General features: G+C 52.3%; 1 protein-coding gene across 1 annotated transcript; it reads left to right on the top strand.

Annotated features, from left to right (window-relative positions):
• Nucleotides 1-6,999: 6,999 nt before the first annotated feature.
• On the top strand, nt 7,000-12,744 carry SLC46A1 (solute carrier family 46 member 1). The gene is made up of 5 exons (XM_061605129.1): nt 7,000-7,328; nt 8,413-9,265; nt 9,932-10,015; nt 10,816-10,972; nt 11,888-12,744. Exons 1-5 carry the CDS (start codon nt 7,071-7,073, stop codon nt 11,967-11,969), a joined length of 1,434 nt encoding a protein of 477 aa, XP_061461113.1. The 5' UTR covers nt 7,000-7,070; the 3' UTR covers nt 11,970-12,744.
• The last annotated feature ends 2,396 nt before the right edge of the window (nt 12,745-15,140 follow it).

Below are 15,140 nucleotides of genomic sequence, written 5' to 3' on the forward strand. Positions count from 1 at the left end.
CCCATCTCCCACAACACTACAATTCCTAGGATTCTCTTGGGAGAAGGAATGAGTTAAATGAGGATGTCTGTAGGATAGGTGTGAAGAGAGAGAGAGATTATTGTGAGGTGGGTGTTCCTCGTCCATTTATTTATCTAGTTTTGGCAGTATTCATACAATATTGTTGACTGTTCCAGCAAGATATGCCAGCTGTTGGAATGCTTGATGCCTGCCAGGCAGTGCTGATGACAAAACTTTGGCTCCTGAACCTCCTGCAAAAATCCACAAAAGAACAAACGTTGAATAAGTTTTAATTTATGGCAGCAGCATATTCTTTCCATGGCAAGGTAGTTATTTTTCATTGCGTTTGCATTTCGTTTATTCTTCTTTTTCTTTCTATTCTTTTGTTTTATTTTATTTTTGGTTACAGATATGTTTATTTATAAATTAAATAAAAAGAATTACAAACCATTTGCAGGACAATGCTGGCATCACAATGTTAGTCTGTATTCTCCCTCGCCACTCCCCGCATTTAGTCTAGATTTACTCTTTCTGTTTGTTCATTAAAAACCTACTTATAACCTGCTTCAGGACAAGCAGATACCCAAGTGGTGTACAAATAGCAAAGTGAGATAAAATACGAAATATTGCAAACTCAGGAAACCAAAGACCATAAAACCTTTTAAAAAAAGAAAACAAGAACAGCCGCTCTTTGTAATATCTGAGCGACCTTTTGCAATATTCAGGCCAAGGGTACATTTAAAACGGTCGCGTGTTGCAGGCTGGGTTTGAAGACGGCAGCCCGGCTGCAGCTTCTGGCTCTCTTCAGAGTGTTGCTGGGATGCCGAAGAAGGACCTTGTGTGCTCACGACAAGGAGACCAATCCAGAACCCCCTTTCCTCAGGAGACTTTTTGCTGGAGCGCAGGGGTGAGCCATGGGTTCATCCCCAAAGGGAGAGTGCCTGGGTCCATGTGGGCCCTGCTGCCTAATCCGAGCGAGGGGTGTGTGTGTGTGTGCCTGTGCACATGCAGAACAGGGCTGGTGTTGCAAGGTGTTGGGTGCAACTCCAAGGAGAAGAACAAGGAAATACAACAGCTGCCAAAACTTTGGCAGTAAGTGGTGAAACTGAAGCCCCAAATCAGAGTCCTCTTACTCTCTGCTTGTGGGAGCAATCCTACTGCCTTTCAGTGCCTCCACCTCTGATCTCCTGGTTTTTGATGGCCCTGTGGTTTGCACATTTTTTAATTGGCCCTGCTCCTCTGCCTTTAATATCAGCTTGGGCTGCAGCAGTGCGGCAGACGTGCGCCTCTTTCCCAGGGGAAGCTTGGTGTGCCCCATTCCTGAGTGCAGGGCCGGTGGGAGTGGAAGGAGGTGGCAGCCTTACGCGCTTCTGCGATCCAGGCCTGATCGAGAGACTCTGTAGAGCAGGGATGGGGAAACCTTTTTAGCCTGAGGGCCGCTTGTCTCACAGGGAGCCTTCCGGGGGCCGTATGACAGAGGTGCGTGGGGCCACAGGCAAACGTGGGCAGAGTCAGAGGCAAAAGTGAACAGAGCAACGGATGTGGCTCTCACCTTTGTAGAGTAGGCTACATCCCAGCCACGCAAAAGTCTGAGATTTCTGCACACTGGAACCCCCCGGCAAGCAAGAGGCATCATCCCAGACAGGCACAAGTGTTCATGGAGGGCTTAGAGCAGGGCAGTGAGGGTTCTGGCCAGGGGAAAGGGAGTGTGCATAGGGAGAGTTCCGAGGGCCGGATAGAAAGACCTGGAGGGCCGCATTTGGCACCAGAGCCTGAGCTTCCTCACCCCTGTCATTTATTTATTTAACAAAAGGTATACACTGCTTGACTGTTAAAAAAAAACCCTCTAAGTGGTTTACAAAAGACACAATTAAAAACAAGTAATTAAAAACATTTTTAAATCAATTAAAACAGCAACAGACTAAAAAAGATTAAAACACATCTACCCTGTTGCAGTGTGCTCTCTCCCACTCTCTCGGGACTGGGTTTGTTATCTGCGGTTTATTGCAATATTATGCAAACTTGCACATTACATAATATCATAAAGCCATTAAAAATCCCTGTAATAATTAATGCACAAAATAGGGGTCAATTCGCATCCCTTTGCTCTGTTTGGCTGAGATATTAAAAGAAGCGAAAGAAAGAAAAGTGTGGCATGGCAGGGAAGCAAATCCCAGAATCCTGAGGGTGAGCAGGAAGCAGGTTCCTGTCCAAGGTCATGGATTGTCTGCGGAGGGGTGTGTGGTTTTTGCTTTCTGTCTCTCTCCCACTCCCTCACTCTCCTACAGCCACACCATAGAAACCAAAGCAGCCTCTGCAGCAGGTTTACTGAGTGAAGAAAGAATCATGCTCTTCTTATGTTCTTATGTTCCAATCTCTGGCCTGACTGCTGTAGCTAAAATGCAGTCAGAATGCGCAAAATGGAGATATCAGCAGGCATGCAAGAGCCCCCAAGGGTTGCAGAAGTGCAAACAAAATCTCTAGGGAGGAAAGACTGTGGTTTCTTTGGGGGGGGACAAAAAGTAGGGTGGGGGGATGAAATGGAGTGTCCTGGGAGGGTGTGGCTGGCGGGAACTCTGGAAAGGAGTGCTCCACGCTGCACCATTTTGTTGCGGGTCCCACCTTTAACTCTTCATAATCACAGCTTCCTCCTGCTGCTGCTGCTGCTGCCGCTGCTATGGGAAAGTTGCTCTCTGTCGTTTTTTAAAATGAATTGCCTGTGTTTTTGTGTGAATGTGCCTGTCTTATAATGTATTAATATCAGTACTGTAATGATATTACTCGTGCTCATGTTTTTAATATGCAGTGAATTGCTTGGAGATCTTTTTTGTGTAATAAGCAACTAACAAGTAGTAGTAGTAGTAGTAGTAGTAGTAGTAGTAGTAACAGCAATAGTAACAGTAACAATAATAGCCTGCCTTTTAATGCTTGTAGATACCCTACTCTCTTCCTTGGGCATAAGTCATGTTGAACTTAAGGGGATTTTCTACCTTTGGGCTGCCGGCCTGCCCCCACCCCCCTTTATGGAAGGCTTAGATCAGGGGCAGAGAACCAAATGCGGCCCTCCAGACCTTTCTGTTTGGCCCTCAGGACTCTCTTTAGGCCACATCACCTCTCCCCAGGACATGATCCCCCCCTTGGTTGGTCTACCTCTGTACCTTCATCAAGAGCTTTCGGCTGGACGGAGCGTGCCCTTGATCTGTGATATGGATTGGGATCATGCCTCTTCCTTGAGTTGCAGTCCAAGCCACCTGGAGGGCACCAGGTTGGTGAAGACCGCCTTACACCATTCCTTCGGCAACCGGATTGGACTATGTGGCCAGAAACTCTGAGGGATTAGCTATTTCACATTCTGCTCCTTGATTTCTCTTCCAATCTTCCCTGCACTTGTGGGGCCACATGGGTGAACATTCCTCTGAAGAGGCGCAGCCCTTCAGATCAAAGGGCAGAAGCACAAAAGGGGATTCTGTGCAGGGATTCTTACCAAGAGCTTGGAAAACCTACAATTACAGCCAGATCAAAGGTGCAGTTCACAGATCGACCCACAAATGGTGGGGCTGGACTGGGGGAGGCTTGGCTGGGAGGGGGATGGTGGCCATTGCCCTCTCCAGGAAGGAGACAAGGCTTGTGTGTCTTTCACACATCTTTTGCACTTACAGTTCTTGTCCATAATTAACTGGGGACAATTCGCTGCCATGATGGTCATAAGTTTAATGGTCTCTAGTTTTCAACAACTGGAAAAAAGACAAGGCCTGTCAATGTCTGCTCTCTGGGGAAAAAAGCAAGCTTCCATGCTCAGGAGCAGTCTACCTCTGAGTGCCAGCCAGGGCTAGGTCTGTCCCTGCATGCTGTTCTTTTTATTTGGAGACGTTCTGTTGACCACAGTCAGCCTTGTTGCCTCACAAGCCTAGGCATGTTTGTTCGGAAGTAAATTGGGAGAAATTGTGGCCTTAAAGATATGTAGAAGGCTCTTCAAGGGAGTAAAGCTGTGAAGCCAGGAAGGGATTTGGTTTTTAAAAAATCAACACTGGCGATGCTGCCGGGGATTGGACCTTTGGTGCTGCCGCTGACCTGTTGTTCCCCATAGGGAGCATCTGCAAGACTCAGAATAATTGTGCAAATGAACCCAAAGCAAGAGCTTCGAGTTTGCTCCCAAAGCTCTTCAGGGTGCCATAAGTAAACCTCCAATTCCGGCCGTTCCTAACCAGTGCAGCGTTTGTTTCTTCAGAATGAACCTTGTGCACTTGCGTTTACAAGGAAGTCTTTTTGCTCCTATAGCAATTATCACAGCCCCTGTCTTCAAGAAGGTGGACATTGTGCTCCGAGGAAGAATGATGTGAGCTTGAGAGCTGTTTTCCCCCCTCCCTCCTTCGCCAGAAGCCTCCCCATAAATCATGGTCGTAAATTACTTCTGGGAAGAAGAAGAAGGGGGGGTGAATTAAGCCTTGCAAAAGAACCATTTGTCTTTTGTAACTGAGGGACAGAAGAATCGCCTTGCTGGGGACAAGTCCAAAGTCGTCACTAGCTGGTGAGGGTGAAAGAGGCCCACTTCCAGATGTCCTACCTCGGCAGCACGCACTCTGTCGCAAGGCTGGGGACCCCGTGGCCCTCCAGATGTTGTCAGACTTCATCTCCTGTCAGCTGCTGCCAGTACAGCCAGATCATGGGAGTTGTAGTTCAGCAATGTCTATTCGGAATGTTTTTGAACTGGAACTGCGCTTTAGAATGGTGCTTAAAATAGATAATGATGGCGCCAGGCATGCCTCCTTGGGGAGAGCACCCCACAAGCAGGGAGCTGTCACCGAGAAGGCCTGTTCTTGGGTCACCTCCCGTGCGTGGGGCCCACGGAGAGTGCGTGTGGGGAGAGGGGGTCCTTGAGGCACTGGGGTCTTTATTTGGTCCGGCCAGACAGAGATGGGCAGGGGGAAAGTCCACACACCCAACCGAAACATTAATTCATCATAGCACAAGCGTTTGTGGAATGGAATCCTCTTCATCAGAGGCGTGCACATGCCACCTGCATGCACACACACACAGCCTCAAGGATCCTCAAGCCACCTATTTCTCAATCTCTCTTGTTGTTCCTGCCTTTTCAATAGCGCTGAGAGGAGCAATTATAGTCATGCCTTGCAATCTGCAATTATGGTCATAAATGCCAGGCCGAGTTCGTTGGCCAAGGCAGGGGTGTGGCTGCCTCCACCTCAGCTCTGGGGCTGCAACCAGCCTTGGTTATGTTTACAGCCCCAAGGAACAAGAAGGACATGGCCATTGGCTGCCTCCCCGCCCCCCCAGGCACATCTGCTAATGTGCATCTGCGTTAGCTAATGTGCATCTAATTCTGCGCATCTTCTTCAAGGGCAGAGTCCACAGCCGCACTTTGCTTGCTTGTCACACCAGCTTTTCAAGCAGGACACACCGCTCCCGGGGAGGCGCGGCTGAATTGCCATGTCCCACGGATGAGTTGTGAATCTGAGATTCGGAGCTGCTTTTAAGTAGTTGGGGCGGGGGGGTGGATGGAGAGCTATCGCTCAGTGGCAGGGAACCTGCGCAGAAGACCCCCGGTTCAGTCCCCCTAACAGCATCTCCAGGTAGGGCTGGGAAAGAACCCCTGGAGAGCTGCTGCCAGTCCGTGTAGGCAATATGGAGCTAGATGGACCAGTGGCCTGACTCTGTATGATTACCATGGCTTGCCTTGTTATGGACGGATGTTCTTTGGGGTGGTATATTTACAGGGCATGTATTTTCTTTGCGAATTGTGTCAACATAAAACAATTTAAAAAGAAGCAGATTATAATGCTGCCCACATGAGAGGCGCTGAAACGAGAGGGGCAGCTACCCTGACAAGCACCCCTCACCCAAAGGCTAGCCCAAGTATAACACCCCCTTACCAAAGCAATGAGCCAAGCAGTCCTCTATTCCGGTGGGCCCTAAAGGTCCCCCCCCCAGGGACGACTTGAACATTGCTGAAGGTCTTGGCTGACCACTCGGCTATTTTTCCGCCGGTTGCAGCAACTGCAATGCACTGTGCTAGGCGCTGTGTGATTTTTAATTATATTTTCCTTGTGTCTTTTATTTCTTACACATTCCTTTTGTTGGATGGCAGTCTGAATTCCATAGAATTCAAATTGTAATGCAACAACAGGCAACGCGCCAGAACTCAAAGCAGCAGCAGAAAAGCAGAATTCGAAATCGATACATTCGGTGTGAAGGATGTGCCCTCCCCCTTCTTCAACCACAAATCCACAGACACACTAGGGACCACCAGCATGAAGCCCACCGGCCAGTGCTGGTCCGCAGGCCACAGTTTGGGAACTCCTGCTCTATGCCAGGAACGGGGAATGTGTGACCTCCCCCCCCCCCCCCGTGTCTGGACTGCAGTTCCCATCCTCCTCCCTGCCCACTGGACCTGCTGGCTATTAGCAGTTGGGTTCCCCTCCCGGCTAGGCACACAATTTTGCTATTGGAGGGGAGGGTGTGATACACCAGCACAGCCGCCGCCTACTCCTGTAACTGCGCAGCCCAAGGGAAGGGGGTCCTGGGGGGGGGCGCCCTGAGCGCCTTAAAGGGAAAAGAAGGGGATATCTATTTCTGTTATTATTTTTATTTCTTACATTTCGAATATCCCACTTTTCCTCTAAGGAGAGCAAGGTGGTATACATGGTCCTCCCCTCCCCATTTCATCCTCACAACAACCCTCTGAGGTAGGTTAAGCGGAGGATACAGCAATGTAGGGGCCGGGGAGGCCCCAACGGAGCAGCAGCCCTTCCCATCTGAGGGGTATTTATCTCTTCATCGTTTCTTCGCGGGGTCCATTTGTACTTAAAAGCCGCACCGGAATACGCCGCTGCACAGCCGGCGCGGAGTTTTGCCGTGACGTCAGGCCAGCTTCGCGAGCGCGGCGTCTCCTGCTGTGCCTGGGCGCTTTCCCCTCCGCGGGCTCCGGTTCCTCTGGCGCCCGGCGCCGTCCTTCGCCTCCTTGGCCCCGCCCGCTGCTCTCAGCCCTGGCCCGCCCATCGCCGTGGCGTCGGGGCGGGTGGAGCCGGACGCCGCCCCGCCCCGTGGCCGTGGTCATGGCCGAGGTGCCCGCCGCGGGGGCCTCGCCCGAGCCGCCCGCCGGAGACGACCCGGCGGCGCCCCCTCGCTGCGCCCGCCTGCGGGCCGTCGAGCCGGTGCTGCTGCTGGCCACGCTGGCGCTCGGCTTGCAGGGCCCGCTCTGCACCCAGTACCTCTGGGACCGCCTCGGCCCGCAGAACGGCACCGACAGGACCGGCGCCGGGGTCCGCCTGGAGGGCGGCGAGTGCGCCAACGGGACCGGCGCCGGGCAGCAGGTGCGTGCCCGCGAGGCTGCGGCTGGCCCCGGAGGGAAGCCCGCAAGCGGGGCGCCAGGAAGGGTCGCCGCGCCCCGCCCTCTGGGACTTGGAGGCAGACTTCCCAGGGCGGGAGATGGAGGGCAGAGGACGCTGCTTTGTCCAGAGTCACATCATTGGTCCATCTCACCCATTGTCGTCTACACTGACTGGCAGCAGCTGTCTAGGGTCTCTGATGGGGGTCTTTCTGGGCCCTACCCGGAGATGCTTTCAGGGGTTGAACCCGGGACCTTCTGCCGGCCAAGCAGGGGCTCTTCCACTGGGCTTACTGATTCCAGTCTTCATGGTTGTGAATTAAGGGCTGTTTAAATAGGAACACTGGTCCAGCTTGCTCAGTATTGTCTACACTGGCGGGCAGCAGCTCTCCAGGGTTCAGGTAGGGTCTCTCTGCCAGTCCTACCTGGAGGTGCTGCCCGGGGTTGAACCAAGTATGGCTCTTTCACCCATGCTTCCTTGATCTGCAAAACCTCTTTTCCTCTCTGTCCATGCCCAGAGGCCATCTCGCTTAGTGCTAGGAGGAAATGTATACTCCTTTCCCCCTCCCCTTTTTAAAATGATATTTCTATTTTTATTGGTAACATATTTTTTTCAAAGAAATTGTTCTAAGGGAAACCAGCTAGAAAATCACCAATCCAAAGACCGCAAAATGCAGCTCGCGTGCCATGGCCTCTGTTGTTCAAGGCAACGACTCTCCCTGCTTGTGTCTCCCAGCAGCTGGAATGCAGAGGCGTGGTAGAGTAGCCATCGGGGCTAGTAGCCAAATGCCCCCCTCTACTACCAGGAGGCCACCATTTGAAAAAGGATTCTGGACTGGGTTGGCCTTTGGCCAATCCAGTGGACTCCTCTATGTCTTTAAAATCCCAAATTCAGAGAAAGAATAAATAAATTCACATACCAGTGTGAACAGGCCTTTGTCAGAGATGTTTGGGGGGGAGGGGAGACTACCCCCCAGCGCTGCAGGAAGCCTTCTCTCACTCGCTCTCTCTCTCTCTCTCTCTCTCTCTCTCTCTCTCACGCCCACCCTGTCTTTCTGTCTCTTGCGTAGGAGGTGGAGACTCTGGTGGCCCACTGGAACCTCGTCCTCAACCTGGCTGGCTTCTGTGTGGGCCTCTTCTCCGTGACCCTCTTTGGGCCCTGGAGCGACAGTGTGGGCCGCCGGGCCGTCCTCCTCCTGCCGGCGCTGGGCATGGCGCTGCAGGCGGCCATCTACCTGGTGGTCATGTACCTCCAGCTCCCTGTGGCATACCTCCTGCTGGGGCGCATCCTGAGCGGCCTCTCCGGGGACTACAACCTGGTCCTGGCCGGCTGCTTCGCCTACGTGGCCGACGTCAGTGACCGGCGCAGGCGCACCTTCCGGGTGGCTGTCTTGGAGGCCTGCCTCGGCCTGGCGGGGATGGCGGCCAGCATCCTTGGCGGGCAGTGGCGCCGGGCACAAGGGTACATCGCTCCTTTCTGGCTGGTCTTCGCCGTGAGCCTCGGGGCCGCTATCTATGTGGCCTTTTTCCTCCAGGAATCAGTGGTGAGGCGACAGCCTGGGAGACTCCTCACCCTCTGCCATTATGCGACCGTGTATCGCCTTTTCGTGCCCGCCACCCGGGACTGGGCCTGGAAAAAACTCACCCTGTACTGCCTCACTTTCTTCCTGGTGCTCACCGTGCATTTTGGAGCCCGGGACATCTTGGTGCTGTACGAGCTCAGCTCCCCGCTCTGCTGGGACTCGGGGTTGATTGGCTACGGTTCGGCGGCCCACTATTTGACGTACCTCAGCAGCTTGGCAGGGCTGCGCCTGCTCCAGATGTGCGTGGAGGACAGCTGGGTGGCCGAAGTGGGCCTGCTTTCCAACATTTTGGGGCTGGTGACCATTGCGCTGGCTGCTACAACACCAGTAATGTTTACAGGTGATCCTAGCTTAGGGCTGTTGCCAGAGATATTGCACTCGGGTCCTGCTTGTGGGCTTCCTTTTGGGGTATCTGGTTGGCTGTTGTGAGAACAGGGTGCTGGACTAGATGGACTCCTTTTGGCCTGATCCTGATGGAGGAGGAGAAGGTTACAGTAATACCTCAGTTAACCAGTCCTCCAGGAAGGGAGCTCTTTTTAAGGAAGGCTTTTTTTAAAAGGTGAAACTGACAAGCCTTGCCTTTGCTTTAAGATGAAACTGAGTAACATGTGCCCTTTGCTTTACTAGCTTGAAACTGACAAGCCTGTGTTTGCTTTGCATTAAAGAGATCTCTTGCTTTCTCCCAGGTTTGCCTCACCCTGGGCTCTTTTGGGAGGAAAGGTGGGATATAAATATAACAATAAATAGTTGGTAGACAACTGAGTTCTATTCAGAGTAGACCCATTGAATGGAGCTACATTACTCATGTCTAGTGATTTCAATGGGCCTGAGTATGTCTCGTGTTGGCAATAGCCTACTCTTCTTTTTGAGAGAAGGCTGTGTGGGGCAAGGTTGATGGTCACTATGGTGCCCAAGCCCCTGCCCTATGTCAGGCTTGGGGGGAGGGGCTTCCTTAATCCTGCACTAACCAAATTTCTTTTCTTCCCCCCCCTCCTTTGCCTGATAGGTTATGGCCTCCTGTTCCTCTCCATGACGGCCACTCCTGTGATTCGCTCCAAGTTGTCCAGATTGGTTGATGAGACAGAGCAAGGTAAGAAAGGAGAGTGACCCACAAGAAGATCATTTGCTGTGTAACAACATATTGGGGGCAGGCTGAACGTTTGTCCCAATTACCATAGGCGAGTAGTCAACCATTTGCTGTGGTTGGAACTGTGGGATTCGGCTCCTGAGAATTTGTGTTTTTGTTTTAAAAAAAGGAAGTTTCTAGTCCTTACAGACTGCAGGGAGACACTTGGAAGTGTTCCTGTTGAGGTGGCTGAATAAGATTCAGAGCAGAAGGCCAGTGCCCTTCATCATTCTCCGACACTGAAGGCATTCAAGAGGCATCTGTCGGGAATGCTTTGATTTGGATTCCTGCATTGAGCAGGGGGTTGGACTTGATGGCCTTGTAGGCCCCTTCCAACTCTACTATTTTATGATTCTATGATTCTTTCCTCTCCCCGTCACAAGCGAGACACAGAAGTAATTGTGCACTCTGGAACAAATGGCCGAATAAACAATGCACATTTGCTTGAGAGGCATAACGCATATATGAGTTTTGGGGCCAGAACTGCGGGGGGGGGGTGTTGCACAAGTGGCCCTGTGACAATGGGTGTTGTTTTTCCAACAGGCCTGGGAGTGCCTCGTTGTGCCCTCTCTCTCTCTCACACACACACCCTTTAGGCTCAGTTCCCAACCAGCTCCTCCTCCTCTGTGCATCTCAGTGGCGACATGCAACTCCTGTTACTGAAAGAAGAGGAAGCCTTGCCTGTTCTGTAGTGCAGGGTGGGGAGGGGGCTTGTTTCCCCGGGGTGCCCCACGCGTGCCTTAGCCCTGTCCTCTTCTCCCTAGGTGCTCTCTTTGCTGCCGTGGCCTGCGTGGAAGGCCTGTGCTCGCTGGTGGCCACGGGGGTCTTCAGCTCCCTTTACCCTGCCTGCCTCTACTTCATGAAGGGCTTCCCCTTCCTCTTCGGAGCCAGCCTCCTCGTCCTCCCAGCCACCATCCTCGGGTAATTCCGCCTCTCTGCTGTGGCAGTCCTGGCTTTCTGCATCACACAGTCACTCTGAGCCCCTTCAGAGGAGCCTGGCTGCAGCCAGATCAGACTAAAGGGGCCCAACTAGTCCAGCCTGCAGTTCTCACAGTGGCCAACCAGGTGCAATAATGGGAAGCCCAAAAGCAGGACCTGAGTGAAAAAGCAACTCTCCCCAGCAGTTGGCATTCATGCTGCCCCTGACTACGGAGGCAGAGCACAGCCATTGTGGCTGGTAGCCACTGATAGCTTCCTCCCCCGCCATGAATTTGCCTAATCCTCTTTTGAAGCCATCCAACTTGGTGGCCAGAGCTGCCTCTTGTGGGAGCGAGTTCCATAGTTTAACTATGCGCTGCATGAAGGAGGACGTTCTTTTGTCTGTCCTGAATCTCCCAACGTTTGGCTTCTTTGGATGTCCACCAGTTCTAGTGTTATGAGAGAGGGAGAAAAACTTTTCTGTGTCCGCTTTCTCCATGCCATGCATAATTTTATTCACTTCTATCATGTTGCCTCTGACTCGCCTTCTCTCTAAACTAAAAAGGCCCAAATGCTGCAAGCTTCCCTCATAGGGGAGTCGCTCCATCCCCTTGATCATTTTGGCTGCCCTTTTCTGAACCTTTTCCAACTCTACATCATCCTTTTTGAGGTGAGGCAACCAGAACTGTACACGGCATTCCAAATGCGACCGCACCATAATTTATGCAACGGCATTATGATATCGGCAGTTTTATTTTCAAAACCTTTCCTAATGATCCCTAGCATGGAGTTTGCCTTTTTTGCAGTGGCTGCACATCTTGCACTGTAGCTGTTGCCACTGTGTCCGTTTCTTGGAGGTCCTTAATGCTGCCTGTTTCCTCCCTCCCTCCCTCCCTCCCTCCCTCCCTCCCTCCCCAGGTGGATAGAAATCCAGGATTCAAAACCCAACTATAGCCACTTCACCGACGCTCCTGATCCGCTGCCGGAGGCCGAACAGTGACAGGCTGAACCTGAGCTGCTGCCATTACAGAACCGGCAACTGATTTCTGTGTGTTCTTCTGTCATGAATTGAATGCCTTGGAAAGGTCATTTTTGCTGGGTCAGCTTTTCCTCTTGACTCTCCTTATGTGGCCTTTTAATGTAAGCTAGGAGCCAACTTTCCTCTGAGATGAGCATTGGGTTGCCGGATTGGGTGTGTAATGATTGGGTGTTCAAATCTGACCCCTAGGAAAGGGGAGGAAGCCTAGTGAGCCCTAGATTAAATTTTTTTGGGGGGGGGTTCCTGGGGCGTTCAATTTGGCATTTTGGGGAGACCACAGAGAAAGCCCCCCTTCTTATCCCACCAGCCCTGGCTCCAACTAAAGTGGGTGCAGTGCACAGCCCCACAGGAGGGATCCCAGCAGTGGGGTGTATTTTTTCCCCCAAAAGGGAAGCTGTAACTCTCTGTAGCCAGACTTTTTGCAAGGGAGGGCTGCCAGGAGACGGAGACAGTTAACTTGTCTGAAGATAATGACTGATGGCTTCAGGAGTGGGGGGGGTGCCCAGAGGGGGATGTCCTATCTCTGATGCCAATTACCTCTCCCCATGCCAGGGGAAGGGGCGCCTGCCCACGACTCAGCTTTGCTTGCCTCTTCTTGCTGGGAGTGGGCAGCCTGATTTTCCCCAGGTTCAGACTGCTGCCAAATGCTCCTAGACCTCTTCAATGTTTGTGTGTGCACACGTGGACACATGGATGTACGGGGACATGTGGCAATAAAACTAGGGGCTGCTGATAAGAGACTCTTCGTTCAGGGGCGTGCAAAGAGCTTGGTGTTCTCTTAACACTTTTACAGTGGTGGACGTGGCTGTCTGCTGCTCTCCGTGTGCCGTGGGGCCCCCTAAATAGCAGCCTTGGCAGTACATCTCTGCCTGGGGGTTGGTTTCTTTTCCACTCGCCCTCCCTTTTTCCCCTGCCCCAAGTACAGATAAGTAGCAAGCACTGGCAGTTCAGGAAAGATCCAAGTGCCTGAAGCCACACAGCTAGGGCTGGAATGGGATTGGAGAGGTGGGGTGCCCTTTCCCAAGGAAGGTGAGGCGGCGGCGGCAGCAGAGTAGCTTGCTCCACAGTTCACAGTTCTAGCCAGGGCTGCCAGGCACTCGGAAAATCCTCATTCTGAGCAAATGTATTACAACTTTAGGTAAGCTTAGTTTCCTATGGCCAGGGCTGTAGCTCATTGGTAGATCTGTTGCTTTGCAATGCAGAGCATCCCAGGCTCAATCCGCAGCATCTCCAGGTAGGGCTGGGAGAGACTCCTGCCTGACACCCTGGAGAGCTGCTGCCAGTCAGTGCAGACAATACTAAGCTAGGTGGGCCAGTGGCCTCACTTGGGAGAAGCCAGCCTCCTATCTACATTTGCAAACAGTTTCAATAAGGCAGAGCTGCTAGCTGGTCAAGGCAGGACGGAGATCTTGGGGCTGTGGCGCTGAGCTCAAGGGTGGGGCCAAAATAGCTTCTGACAGCAGCAAACACCAGATGCAAAAAAGAGGCATATTCCAACTAGGAAAGAGATTCACAAATAAAAATTGCCAGCGTTGCAATGCCTTGATGCCAAATCTGTGGTGCGGCCCAGTGTATGGTGCAGCCACCATAGATTGGAATACTCTGTACCAGACCAAAGCACATTGTACAGCTCATTGAAGGTTCAGACTAAAGCCTGGAGCAGATTCCACTGCCCCACTGACATTGGAGTCACCAGCCACCACTGCGCTGTACAGTCCTGGCTGCTGCACCTCAAGAAGGATATTGTACAGCTGGGAAAAGAGCAGCAAAATGGCGTCCAAAATGACTGGGGACGGGATGGGTTGGAGCAACTCCCTCCTGAGGAAAGGGCCCCTTTGGGTGCCTCCCCACCCCACTCGCTCTTCTCCCAGGGCTGCTTTCCCTCAGATGTCTGTGCTTGGCCCCTTGCCAGCTGTATTGATCACGTGCCTGCCAAAGGGTACCTGAATAATAGATGGGGCCTCGCCTGCTGCCAACCCATTTCCATTTCCCGGACCCGTCCATGGTCCACAAGCCTTTGGGTGGAAAGGGTTGAGCATGAGCACTTGAAAAGAGCGCAGCCCGCGGAGCAAAGTGACCATTCCTAAAAGCCTGGGCAGGGGGGAGGGGCTGTGTGTGGCCACGGCAAAGCCTGGCCACTGCTGTGCGCAGAGAAGCCCCCGTGACTTCTGAGTTTGCTCCAGATCCTGGCAGCGCCCAAGGCTGGTGCCCATTTGGAACTGGCAGGGCGGCATGCAGGGAGACCCACAGAGGGTGGAGCAAGAACCAGCAAGAGGCGGAGCCAACTCATCCTAGGTTTCTGCCCATCCTCTGCCCTGCTGGGTTCTGCAAGGGGCAACGGGAGAAAAGGGGGGGGGAGAACCTAGATTGGGTGTAAGTAGGAAGGTGGGGGAAGGTGGGGCAGTGCCCCCTTTGCCTGCACAGACCAGCCTCCGCTGTATTGCAGTTCCCCTTCAATTACCCCAAATCATCTCGAGATAAAGGAATCTTGAATTCAAGCTATTTGCTCAAGTTAATATACCCCCCAGTAGCCCCTTTGATTTGTGTCCCTGCCCCGAAGTCATTGCCCACCCAGAAATACTGGCTCTCGTGGGCCAGTCTCTGCACGGAAGCAACGGCCCACCCTCACCTCCTATCCATCCTCAACATCTGATCCTTAGAGGTTATGGGTTGCATCCAAGAAGGTTCTACTCAAGGTAGACCCACCGAAATGAAAGAACCCAAGTGAGTCATGTCCACTGACTTCAATGGGTCTACTCTGAGCAGGCCTAGGATTTAATGCAACTAATATTGCAATTGTTTTTTAATATGGAGAAGCCATGTAGTTGTCATGTGCCATTAACAGCCCTGGACATGCCCCTCTTGCCCTCTGTGAATCTGGTTAATCCGTGGCCACCACCACTTCCCACGGCAGGGAATCCCACGAGCTGGCTACTCTGTTTTGCTTGGCCTGAATCTCCTGCCTGTTCATTTGGCAACCCAGAGTTTTGGAGCTAGGAGCTGAAAGACCTGTTTTCCCCACTGTATGCCTTGCCACTTCCTAAACTGCCACTATTTGCTTATATTTTTTAAGTCCCCCAAATACTTTATAACCTTCTCTGGTAGGGAAACTGCAGGGAGCAAGAAACTGGT

This window comes from Rhineura floridana, chromosome 21, assembly GCF_030035675.1.
Source record: "Rhineura floridana isolate rRhiFlo1 chromosome 21, rRhiFlo1.hap2, whole genome shotgun sequence".
Classification (NCBI taxonomy): Eukaryota; Metazoa; Chordata; class Lepidosauria; order Squamata; family Rhineuridae; genus Rhineura; species Rhineura floridana.